The 12,054-nt window shown below is 55.6% G+C and overlaps 2 protein-coding genes across 10 annotated transcripts in view; one reads left to right on the forward strand and one right to left on the reverse strand.

The window, feature by feature from the left end:
- Pheta1 (PH domain containing endocytic trafficking adaptor 1) overlaps nucleotides 1–12,054 on the reverse strand; it is a 298,237-nt gene that overhangs the window by 268,402 nt on the left and 17,781 nt on the right. The gene's annotated exons all lie outside the window — the stretch shown is intronic.
- Nucleotides 1–12,054, forward strand: part of Cux2 (cut like homeobox 2) — a 175,583-nt gene that overhangs the window by 156,380 nt on the left and 7,149 nt on the right. For 4 of the 9 annotated variants that reach the window (XM_075980078.1, XM_075980105.1, XM_075980097.1 and 1 more), the window contains 10 exons: nucleotides 711–902; nucleotides 979–1,037; nucleotides 2,444–2,492; nucleotides 2,567–2,687; nucleotides 3,442–4,083; nucleotides 4,754–4,855; nucleotides 7,108–7,892; nucleotides 8,372–8,537; nucleotides 9,649–9,918; nucleotides 11,689–11,877. In XM_075980078.1, coding sequence (XP_075836193.1) covers nucleotides 711–902; nucleotides 979–1,037; nucleotides 2,444–2,492; nucleotides 2,567–2,687; nucleotides 3,442–4,083; nucleotides 4,754–4,855; nucleotides 7,108–7,892; nucleotides 8,372–8,537; nucleotides 9,649–9,918; nucleotides 11,689–11,877 — 2,575 coding nt within the window. The remainder of the gene's footprint in view (nucleotides 1–710; nucleotides 903–978; nucleotides 1,038–2,443; nucleotides 2,493–2,566; nucleotides 2,688–3,441; nucleotides 4,084–4,753; nucleotides 4,856–7,107; nucleotides 7,893–8,371; nucleotides 8,538–9,648; nucleotides 9,919–11,688; nucleotides 11,878–12,054) is intronic. The other 5 variants (XM_075980088.1, XM_075980115.1, XM_075980125.1 and 2 more) reach the window with 3 other exon arrangements.

Raw genomic sequence — 12,054 nt, forward strand, 5'->3', positions numbered from 1 at the left:
ATGCCACAGTAATGTGGCCTGCGCCTGGGGTATCTTTGATCTAGCCAGGGATCTTTGAGGCTCCCTGGTTCCCTGGATGGGTCGATTCCCTCAAACCTGTTTTGGAATTTCCTTTGCCACAGTTCCTCCCTGCTCAGCTCCCCCCCCCCTTTTTTTTTTCCTTTCTCTGTGTGTACGCATACATGTACGCATATGGGCGTATATGTGTGTTCCCATGTGTGTTGAAGCCAGAGGACAACCTTGGATGCTGTTCCCTGGAGGCTGTCCACCTTATTGTCTGAGATAAGTTCTCTCAGTGACCTGGACCGCAGGGACTAGGCTAGGCTGGCCGGGTAGTGAGCTCCAGGGATCCAGTTGCCTCCACCTGCCCAGCACTGGGCTTCACAAGGAAGTCGTCACGCCCAGCCTTTCCTCATGTGCTCCAGAGATGAAACTGAGGCCCCCCTACTTAACCAACAGAGGCTTAGCTGACCTGGAACCTTGTGGTCATCCTCCTGCCTCTGACATCCAGCCATGGTTGTTTTTTGGCAAGAAGGTTTTGAATGGGGCATGGCTTATGTAGAGGAAGCTGTGCAGGCCATACATAGGAGATAGGAGATGCCTGGGATGTTGGGATCACCAGATGGAATGTTCCCCTTCTGCTTGGCTACCAGGGACGGCATGCCCTGGCTCAGCCTCTCAAAGCCGCTCACAACCCATTCCGTCCCCAGGAGAAAGTGAGCTTCGCGTTGTGCTCAGGTCCCCGGCTGGAGGCAGCACTGGCCTCCAAGGACAGAGAGATCCTGAGGCTGCTGAAGGATGCGCAGCAGCTACGACACTCCTTGCAGGAGCTGGAGGAAGTCTCAGCCAACCAGATCGCTGAGCTGGAGCGGCAACTGGCAGCCAAATCTGAGGCCATAGAGGCAGGTCCCAGGGTGGCAGGGTTGGTGGCAGGCTGGGAGCATGGGGCCAGTGTCACTGACCCCATTTGTCTTCTAGAAACTACAAGAAAAGCTCGAGGCCCAGGCTGACTATGAAGAGATTAAAACAGAGCTGAGGTATGAGGCTGAACGGTGTTGGCCGGGACTGTGTGTGAAGCCCATGACCGCCCCTCTCACCTTCCCACTGCAGTGTCCACATCTCCTCCAGTTAGCACTTGGCCCATCAAAACTGGTCCAGTTCAAGCTAGGCATGGTGATGCATACCTGTTAGCCTAGCATTCAGGAGGCTGAGGCAGGGGGCTGTCACCCCAGTCTGGTCTTCAACAAAACAAACTGGTTGTCTTAGTTTGGTCTCTACTGCTGTGATAAAATAAATGCTAACGCCGGGTGATGGTGGCGCACGCCTTTAATCCCAGCACATTGGAGGCAGAGGCAGGCGGATCTCTGTGAGTTCGAGACCAGCCTGGTCTACAGAGCTAGTTCCAGGACAGGCTCCAAAGCCACAGAGAAACCCTGTCTCGAAAAACCAAAAAAAAAAAAAATTGCTAAGGCAAGCCGCAAGCTTGTAGCTTACAGATTCCAGGCCATCATCACGGGAGGCCAGGGCAGGAAGCAGGAGCTGGAGCAAAGGCCATGGAGGATGCTGCTTCCTGGCTTGCTCAGCCTGCTTTCTTAGAGCACCAAGGACCACTTTGCTTGTAGAAGGGCTTTCCTTCCCACACCAATCACTAATCAAGGAAACACCCCCACAGCCTATAGGCCAATCTCACAGAGACATTTTCTCAGTTAAGGTTCCCTCTCCAATGGCTCTGGCCTGTGTCACGTTGACAGAGAAACTAGCCCCGTCCTGTTCCGTGAAGACATGGAGATAGTCACCTTGTCATAGTTTGCAGTAGACAGTTGACCCTTGGTATCCCCAGGGTCAGATGCCTAAGCCCCCAGTATGACTGTGGTAGTGTCCTCCATGGAAGCCAGGCTCAGCCTCCTGTGACTTTATCCTCTCTTCTCCCGTGACCCCTAGCCCAGTGGCCGCACATCCCTCCTTTCCTGGGAGCTGCTTCAGTGCTCAGCATACAGCCCAAGGCAAATCCAATTTTCGCTTTTTGGAACTTTCTGAAAAACAATGTATTCTGTCGTTTCCATCCATGTTTGCTAAAAGCACAAGGCCGGGTAGCCCAATGGCAGAGGATTTGTGAGGCATGCAAGAGGCCCTGGGTCCCTTCCCTAGAGCTACGAAGGAATGGAGAAGGGGTGGGAAGCAAGAGAGAGCTAGGAGAAGGGGAGAGCGGTTGATAGTACTGTAAACTGTAATCCCAGCCCCTGAGAGGTGGAGGCAGGAGGATCAGGACTTCAAGGCCAGCCTCAGCTACATAATGAGTTTGAAGCTAGCCTGGGCTACCTGAGACCCACAGACCCAAGGTTGCCTGGGAAGAGTCTAGTAGCAAAGGTATAGACAGCACCTCACTTGGGGCCTCCCCTCCTGCTGGGGCGCTGACCCCAGGCCTCTTCACTTTCTCTGGCAGCATCCTGAGAGCCATGAAGCTGGCCTCCAGCACCTGCAGCCTCCCGCAGGTACATGTCCCCGCCTCCATCCCTGTCCCCAGAAGCCAGCTGCCCCCGAGACTGCACCAACCATGCCGTCTCAGCCTTGCTTCCTGTCTCCTCAGGCCCTGACCAAGCCAGATGACCCACTGCACATGGCCAAGGAGACGTTCTTTCCCAGCCAGAAGTTCCTGATGGAGAAGCCGGCACTGCTGGCCAGCCCTGGTAGGGGACAAGGGACACTCTAAGGGCCACCTGGGCTGGGGTCTGGGCAGGGATGCCCCTGGACTGTTTAACCCCCTCCCCAGGGCCACTGCTGTCTATGAGGCAGGAGATCCAAGACCAAGCACGGGAGTGGAACACATGCTGTGTGGTGCTTCCTCACATCCAAAGTGCTAGGGAGTCCCAAGGCTCCCGATGACCTCCCTTGACCCTGAGTCCAGCTGGGCTTTAATAAGAAGTCAGGACAGGGAGGTGTCCATACCCCACCCCACAGCCAGCCCTCAAGGAATGGCGCACAGCTTAAAATTGCCTTCTCCCCACAAGTGGCTCAGTGACCTTTTAACCTTGTGACCCTTCCCAAGAATACAGCAGGGTCATTTAGTCATCCCTTCACTTCTAAACTGAAAGTGCTGGTGGCCGAAGTGGTCACAGTGAGCCCATCCCCGCTTGCTAGGGTAATCATCCCAATGGCAGCAGAGGGTGCCCACAAACCAGCATTTGAAGGGGGTCCGAGGAGGTGGGATTTGAGAATGCAGGGGAAACAGCCAGCGTGGGTGTTTATTATCTCTGAGGTCTATAGCCTTTCCTTCTCCCTGTCCCTCAATCACCCCATATTTCCTGTCCCCGCTCTCTGAACCCATCTCTATCCGCTCGCTCTCCGTCACTCTAACCATGTCTCTTGCCTCTGCATATCCCTCTCCTCCATTACCATCGGCCTCTTTGTCCCTCTGTCTGTGCATCCCTCCTGGTGTTCTAGAGGAGGACCCCTCGGAGGATGACTCCATCAAGGGTTCACTGGGCACGGAGCCTCCCTACCCTCAGCTTCCACCTCCGCCAGGCCTGGAAGACCCACTGTCCCCGAGCCCTGGGCAGCCACTGCTGGGCTCCAGCCTGGGTCCTGATGGGCCAAGGACTTTCTCACTGTCCCCCTTCCCCAGCCTGGCATCCGGGGAGAGGCTGGCTGGGGACCCACTGCTGCCCAAGAACATAATGGGCCCGGCTGCCTTCAAAGGGGAAGCGGGCAATCTGCTGGCGTGCCCACCTGCCTTCTATGGTGGTGCCAAGCCTCCAACGGCTCCTGCCACCTCGGCACTCGGCCCTGAGCCCACTGGGGCCCCGGAGCCTGTGGACGGAGCTGGGCCAGAGGAGGAGCAGCTGGACACGGCGGAGATCGCCTTCCAGGTGAAGGAACAGCTGCTGAAGCACAACATTGGCCAACGTGTGTTCGGTCACTATGTGCTGGGACTGTCACAAGGCTCGGTGAGTGAGATCCTGGCACGGCCCAAGCCCTGGCGCAAGCTCACGGTGAAGGGTAAGGAGCCCTTCATCAAGATGAAGCAGTTCCTGTCAGATGAGCAGAATGTGCTGGCCCTGCGCACCATCCAGGTGCGGCAGCGAGGTGAGCCATGAAGCAGCCCCACCACCGTCCAGCGCCATGTGTAACCCGGGGTAGGTGAGCTGCTGCCCTGTGCCTCAATTTCCCCCTTTTGAGGGAAAGATGTATGACCTCACTCCCTCCTTCACTGGGCCACTTCCTCTACTTTTACTCCCCAGACTCACCCCAGGGCAGCTCAGCCTGGGCTCTAGGCCAGTTCCCCAACTTCCCCATCTGTCAGCTCTCTGGAGAGGGGCTAAAAGGACCCAGAACGCCAGGATGGCAGAGCTGCTCAAGGAGTGGAAACTGGTCAGGCGCACGCCTTTAATCCCAGCACTCAGGAGACAGAGGCAGGTGGATCTCTGTGAGTTCCAGAACAGCAAAAGCTGCACAGAGAGACCCCATCTTAAAAAAAGAAAAGGAAAGTGTTAGCTGTTGCCATCATCGTCACGGTCTGTTACTGTTAAGCCAAAGTCCGGCTGGGCACATGGCTCAGTGCTAAGCACTGGCCTAGCATTCCCAAGGCCCTGGGTTCCAGCCCCAGAGTCACTGTGCCATCAACCGTGTGTCCTATAGAGTAAGCTGTGGCCCTGCCCTTCCCGACGACAGTCTGGTCCATACCCTCCTGCCCACCTCCGGGGCCTGACCCCCCTACCTACAGGCCCCACAGCCGCCACCTTCGTGCCTCCCCCAGGCAGCATCACCCCGAGAATCCGCACACCTGAGACGGGCTCAGACGACGCCATCAAGAGTATCCTGGAGCAGGCCAAGAAGGAAATTGAGTCTCAGAAGGGAAGTGAGTAGACTTTAGCCAATGACCTCTGACCCTTGTCTGCACCTCAAGGCTGCTCTGAGCAGGGGGCGGGGCCTCCTCCATCTGTCACCCCAGAGCATTCCAAGGGCCAGAGGACCTTTCTGGTGCACAAACACGGGCATGCCACTGTTCAGGTATCTCCTGCGGCTCCCGACTGCTCCCAAGAAAATATCCCAGCCGTTTAGCAAGACCTCCAGACCAGAGTCTTCATGCCCTCCACGCCTCTCCCAGGACTCCTATAGACCCTGACACTACGCCCTATGTTTAACCAACTCCCATTCACTTCCTGATGCGTCACCTCCTCCAGGAAGCCCCCACCTTACTCAGATGGGCTGGGGTATTCCCACTGTGACCTACAGTACTGAGTTCGGGATAACTGGACTGGCTTATGCTGCGCTTAGCTGATTAGCTGTGTGACCTCGGGCTAGTAATCTGGCCTCTCTCTCTGCCTCTATTTCCTCATCTTTAAGATAGGGATGGTATTAGCCCACTTTTCTGAAAGCTGTAGGGGGACCAAGTGAGGTCAGTGCTCACCAGTGTGGGGGGAATGCAGGTACACAGAGGAACGTAGACAGAGCAATACAATCACAACCATCTTCCATTTAGGTGGTGGTGGCGCAGGCCTTTAATCCCAGCACTTGGGAGGCAGAGGCAGGCAGATCTCTGTGAGTTCGAGGCTAGCCTGGGCTACAAAGCAAGTTCCAGGACAATCAGGGCTTCAAAAGGAAACCCTGTCTCAAAAAAGAAAAAAAAAAGAAAAAGAAAGAAAAAGGGAAGGGAAGAAGAGGGGAGAGAAGGAAGGAAGAAAGAAAGAAACAAAGAAGGAGATCTTCCTCTTCCTTGTGATTCTGCAGTCAGTAGAATCCCTGCCACTGACTTAGGGGGCTTCTGCCCTCAGGCCCAAGTTGCACACTTAATACCCTGCAGTACGTCCTTGGCTGCCTGCGATGCTAGGTTCAGTGCCCCCACCCCACTGTGCGGTGTCTCCTGCCCCCTGGTGGAGGATCAGCGCAAGTGTCCTGGCTGCAAAGCTGTATAAAGAAAATGTGTCCCCGACTGAGGGCACATGCCGGGTGGACTGTCTGAACTGCCCCACTATCTAATCCTCAGAGCCATTTATGATACATCTTATAGCTCCTACTGTATGCTAGACAGGGCTACAGATGCTGGTGAGATTTAGCAGTCAGTCTGGGTGACAGACTGTGTTAAACTGTGTTAACTGGCAGTGTTAAAGTTAGCAACAGGATCGAGAAAATGTTCACGCTCGGTAACAGGGCCAGCGACAAGAGACTAAGTTACAAGGGTGGGCACACCCTCCAACTCCCACCTCCACAAGCCCCAAACAGCTGGGAAGAACCAAGTAAAGAGTACTAGCCCTCGCCAAGTCTGCCTTTGGTTTGTGATATTCTCTCTGCTCACTTCCTGTGTGGCCTTCTCCATGTATGTGTTCATTCGCTGAATCGTGTAGCCAACTGAGCCTCTGGGAACTATGGCCTCCACCCAGTTTAGAGAGTCTGTGTGCCTGTGACCCGGCCCTCCTCTCTCCTCTCCTCCCCTCCATAGCCATCAACCTGGTTTTTTTTTTTCCTATCAGTTTATCATGTTTGCCATTCAATAAGATCTTTCCCTAAGTTGTGTTGTTTAACTTACTTGCTTGGTGCTTCTTGGAGACATGTTACACTTCCGATCAATTTTTTTTTTAATTTTAATCTGACATAGGATTTCTCTGTGTAGCCCTGGCTGTCTGTAGACCAGGCTGACCTCTGAGTGCTGGGATTAAAGGTGTGCGCCACCATGCCCAGCCTGTGGATCACCTTCCAGAGCTTTGTTTTCTGTCCTGGTGTGTCACTAAGATTCCTGCCTGGCTTTGCAGGGAACTCCTGTCTCACTGCTGTGTTCTACCGTGTCCACACCATCACTCATTATCCGGTCTTTTCTCTTTCTTAACCTTGAACTTGTACACTGTGGGCTCATGGCACATATAAAATGCATGGTTTAGGTTTGGGCTTTGCCTTGGACACCGTCTTGGCTTCATCTTCACTTTCCCTGTATGTTCTAAGATTTTACTATCGATCTGATTATTTTTTAGATGCCTGTCTAATACTCCACCAGAGCATTACTACCTGACCAGTCCCCCACTGTTGGACACAGAGGTTGCCCCCACATTCATATGGTATAAACACAACTTGGTCTGATAATGGGCCCTTGTTCACCCTGTCACCCTCCCCCCACAGGTGAATCCAAGAACTCCACAGCTTCTGTGAGCATCCCCAACGGCACAGCCTCCTCTAGCACCTCAGAAGACGCCATCAAGAACATTCTGGAACAAGCCCGCCGTGAGATGCAAGCCCAGCAGCAGGCCCTGCTGGAGATGGAGTCGGGACCCAGGGGCCGCTCTGTGCCTCCCTCTCCTCCGGAGCGGCCCTCGCTGGCCACTGTGAGCCAGAATGGGGCCCTGGCCTGCGTGAAGCAGGAGGATGGCGGTGGCGGCTGCAGCAGTAGCAGCAGCAGTAGCAGTGCGCAGGCGCCGCTTGCCGTCCTGTCTCCGGCTGCGTTTGTGCAGCGGATCATCCGCAAGGTGAAGTCCGAGATCGGCGATGCGGGCTACTTTGACCACCACTGGGCGTCAGACCGCGGCCTGCTCAGCCGTCCATACGCCTCTGTGTCGCCCTCCCTCTCCTCCTCTTCCTCCAGCTACTCTGGACAGCCCAATGGGCGAGCCTGGCCCCGTGGAGATGAGGCAGCCATCGCCCCTGAGGACGAAGCAGCCGTGGGCGAGGATGAGCCCCCCAGGGTGGGAGAACTCAAGGCTGAGGCCGGGGTCCCGGAGGTGGGCGGCGGGCGGCTGCCCTACTACCCGGCCTATGTACCCCGCACGCTCAAGCCCACGGTGCCGCCCCTGACACCTGAACAGTACGAGTTATACATGTACCGGGAGGTAGACACACTGGAGCTGACCCGACAGGTCAAGGAGAAGCTGGCCAAGAATGGCATCTGCCAGCGCATCTTTGGGGAGAAGGTGTGGACCACAGGGGACCTAGGGACACAAGAATAAGGCCCACTGAGACCGTGGCCCTAAGATCTGTAGTCTGGAGGGTGACCCGGGTGGGAAGCCACTGCTCAGGAGCCCAGTCAGATGTCTGACTGGTATCTAGCCATCCCTGGACACTAAGCCAGGTAAAAGCCAGTTCCCTGCCTCCCACACTCCTCTGGAGGTCCCATGGTCCAGCCCCTGAAAATTAAGGACTCAGCCCAGTCCAGTACCTTAATGTCCCTGGTTTAAATAGCAGAGGTTCAAGAAGGGGTCACAAACCAGAGCTGGGAGAGAAGACTTAAGTGGGAGGTACAAAGTGGCATCCGGGAGGGACAGTGACCCTTAAGGTCACATGGGAGTTCTGTGCACAGGGCCGTGCCGAGGGTGGAGAGCAGGTTCTGTAGGGCCTGGGAGCAGCCGGGAAGCCTACATACGGGATTTGCTAATCTGCCTTCCACCTGTAGGTCCTGGGATTGTCCCAGGGCAGCGTGAGTGACATGCTGTCACGGCCGAAGCCATGGAGCAAACTGACCCAGAAGGGCCGAGAGCCCTTCATCCGCATGCAGCTGTGGCTATCGGACCAGCTGGGCCAGGGCCAGGCCCCACCCCCGCAGCCCAGCACCACACAGGGTGAGTACAGGGGACAGGGCCTTGCTGGCCCACCTCTGCCCCCTCTCCATCTTCCACACCATTCTACAGCCCCCGGTGCTGTCACCTGGGACACGTGTTCCTGACCCACGCCCCCCTTGCCCTCCTCTGTTCTACCCAGCAGAAGTGCTGAAGGCTTGGGCCCAAGAATTTAGAGCAGGTGGGACAGACAAAGCCGCTGGAGCCCTGTACTTCCTCCCCCCCACAGGATCAAACTCACCAGCTCCCTAGAGACCCAGCGTTGCTCTTCAGTCTGTCCTAGCACAGGCCTGGGCCAGTCAGCTGGTCACTAATGGGAGCAGCCACAGGGTGGAGCCTGAACTCAGCAAGGGAAGAAAATGGAGGCCCAGAGAGTTGCCTAGAGTCACAGGGCCAGTGTGCAGGGCTGCTGGCGCCCTGTGGGTGGCACTCATTTCAGAACTTGTGGCTGCAGGCAGAAAGGCTCACCTGCCCCAGAAACCGCAAAAAGGCCAGGACCAGAGCCCAGATTTGATAACCCGATCCAGGGAAGCCACACCTTGAGTCACAGAAATAACCAGGACTGCCAGAGGGCTACGAACCAGGACCTAGTGTTAGGTGACAGAATCTCAGGTCCCAGGTGACGGTTTCACTTGAGCCATCGGACTAGAGCTTTCCTGTTAACTCGTGGCTACAAAACACGGACAGGCTGTTGGTAGACAGACAGGCAAAGCAAGTGACAGACAGACATCTGGCAGAGACTGATGGGCAAGAGAGGCTGCAGACAGGTGGCAGACAGACAGGCAAGCAGCACTCGGGGGCGGAGACAGGAGGATTGCAAGCTCAAGGCCAGTTTTAGCCACGTATGAAGGCCCGTATCTCCAAGTGGAATTGTTGAGAAGAGTTGAACTACCGTTCATCAGTAGAGTGTTTGCCTAGGATGAGGAAGGCTCTGGTTCAACTCCCAGCCCGACAGAAAAAGGAAAAGCTAGGTAGCATGAGGACCCCTGGACAGTCCCTTCCTGGGATGCACTATAGTGGCTGAAGATGCCTTGGTTCCAGTCTCAGCTCTGACAAGCCATCCTGCCCAGCCATGTCCAGTGGCAGTGACCACCGCACTGTCTCTTGCCTACAGCCAGTCCCACTGAGCCGAGGTCCTCACCATCACCTCCCCCAAGCCCCACGGAGCCTGAAAAGCCTTCCCAGGAGCCCCTGGGCCTGTCTCTGGAAAGCAGCAAAGAGAATCAGCAGCCTGAGGGTCGGGCCAGCTCCTCCCTGGGTGGGAAGCCCTTCTCAGGCAGCCAGGCTGCGGGGGGCATCCAGGAGATGGTGGCCATGTCCCCAGAGCTGGACACATACTCCATCACCAAGAGGGTCAAGGAGGTCCTCACTGACAACAACCTAGGTACGTGGCGAGGCCGGGGTGCTGCCCGCAGCCCTAGACTAGCTCTTCTGGACTTGGAGCAAAGTGTCACTGGGATTCTCCAGTGACCTTAGGGCCAGCGTGGAGCTTACAGCCAGCCCTGAGCATGCAGGACCCCATGGGAGACGCATGACTCCTACCAGGACTCCTGATGAGGAACGAAAGGGAGGTGGCACAGCTTAGCTCTCAGAACTGCCCTGCGGCAGGCCTTAAGAAACCCCAGTCAGCTCAAGCCTTTAATCCCACTGCTTGGGAGGCAGAGGCAGACAGGATCTCTGAGTTGAGCCTGGGCTACACAATGAGTTCCAGGACAGCCATGTCTCGAAAAGAAAAAAAAATTCCATTCCCTGGAGCAATGATGATGCCTGTCCATGGGACCAGGGAACAGGGTGACTCGTTCCTCTGAATCAGAGATGCATGCCAGCTCAGTCCCCCACCAGGGACACATGCAAGCCCAACAATTGTCACCACAGATTTTATTATGAAAGATAGTGTTGTCCCAATACCCAACACGAAGTGGGCACAGTACTCATTCAGTAATCCTAGCACTGTAGGAAGCTGAGGCAGGAGGATAGCCACAAGATCGAAGCCTGCCTGGGCTACAGAGTGAGACCTTTTCTCAAAAAAAAGAAAAAAGTTAAAAGTCAATAACAGAGGCTAGCCCAGCAGTGGTGGCACACACCTTTAACAGCACTCGAGAGTCAGAGGCAGGTAGATCTCTGTGAGTTCGAGGCCAGCCTGGACTACAGAGTGAGTTTCAGGACAGCCAGAGCTACACAGAGAAACCCTGTCTAAAAACAAACAAACTAACTGACTAAAAAGCATGGAGGCTGGAAAGATGGTTCAGTAGCTGAGGACATGGGCTGCTCTTTCAGTTCCTAGCACCTACATGTGTAGCTCACAACCATCTACAACTCCAGTTCCAGGAATCTAGTGCCCTCTTCTGCCCTCCTAGGGTATCAGGCAGGCAGTGTTGTGAAGACATACATGCAAGCAAAACACCCAGACACATAAATAAAAAAATAAAAACACCTGGACCTGATGATGCACACCTGTAACTCAGAGTTAGCGTTGGGGCAGAGACAGGCCGATCCCTGGCCAGCCAGGACACGGTGAGCTCCAGGACCCATCAGAGATCCCATCTCCTTAAAAACTGAGGTTTAGAAAGCAATTGAGGAAGACCAAGGTTGACCTGTGGCCTCCAGGGGAAGACAGTTGGAGCCAGGTGTGTCCTTCATCCCTGTCATCAGTACTTGAGAGCCTGGGGCACGAGGATCACAGAACACACAAGAAGCTAGGCAGGGGTGGCAGAAACGGGAAGCACAGAGCTTGCCCGACATGCATGGGGCCTGTGGTTTGATCCCCGGCACCCTTCCCACCAAAAACAGTCTATAACCCTGGTGACCTTCGGCAGGTGCCCCTCTAGGCTAATCCTGGGGTCGAGTTAATGGGTCAGAGGTCAGACACATTTGGAATTTGGATAGAATCCTCTAGGGTATCCTGGGGGTGGGGTACAAGCTTGTGTACAATACAGGGTGTGTGTTGGCAGTTTGGAGGGGCGGTCCCATGGGAATGAAGAACCATCCTACAGAAGATCGGTTTTTGTGTTACTGCCCAGTGCCAACCCTCCCCAGTCTCTTGTGCAGAAAGAGTGCGGGGCCACCCTCCCTGGCCTGCTCCTCCTCTGACTCCTCTGGGAGTGGCTCCCTGTGGCTGGCCTGGGGTGACAATTGCCCTCTGCCCTGTCCCCAGGGCAGCGGTTGTTTGGTGAGAGCATCCTGGGGCTGACACAGGGCTCCGTGTCGGACCTGCTGTCGAGGCCCAAACCCTGGCACAAGCTGAGCTTGAAGGGCCGGGAGCCCTTCGTGCGCATGCAGCTGTGGCTGAGCGACCCCCACAACGTGGAGAAGCTGCGGGACATGAAGAAGCTGGAGAAGAAAGGTGAGACCAGGTCCCTGCCATACGCTGAAGACCCCCATCTGGCAGCAATCCCCCACCAAAATCACATGTGGCGTCTCTCATGCCGTCCACACATCCAGAGATGGCACGTGGTCTTGCCAACGTCAGCAACACGCTGTCCCCAGCTCCCTGTCAGGCCTCTCTCTCCTCTAGATGAGC

This window comes from Microtus pennsylvanicus, chromosome 1, assembly GCF_037038515.1.
Source record: "Microtus pennsylvanicus isolate mMicPen1 chromosome 1, mMicPen1.hap1, whole genome shotgun sequence".
Classification (NCBI taxonomy): domain Eukaryota; kingdom Metazoa; phylum Chordata; class Mammalia; order Rodentia; family Cricetidae; genus Microtus; species Microtus pennsylvanicus.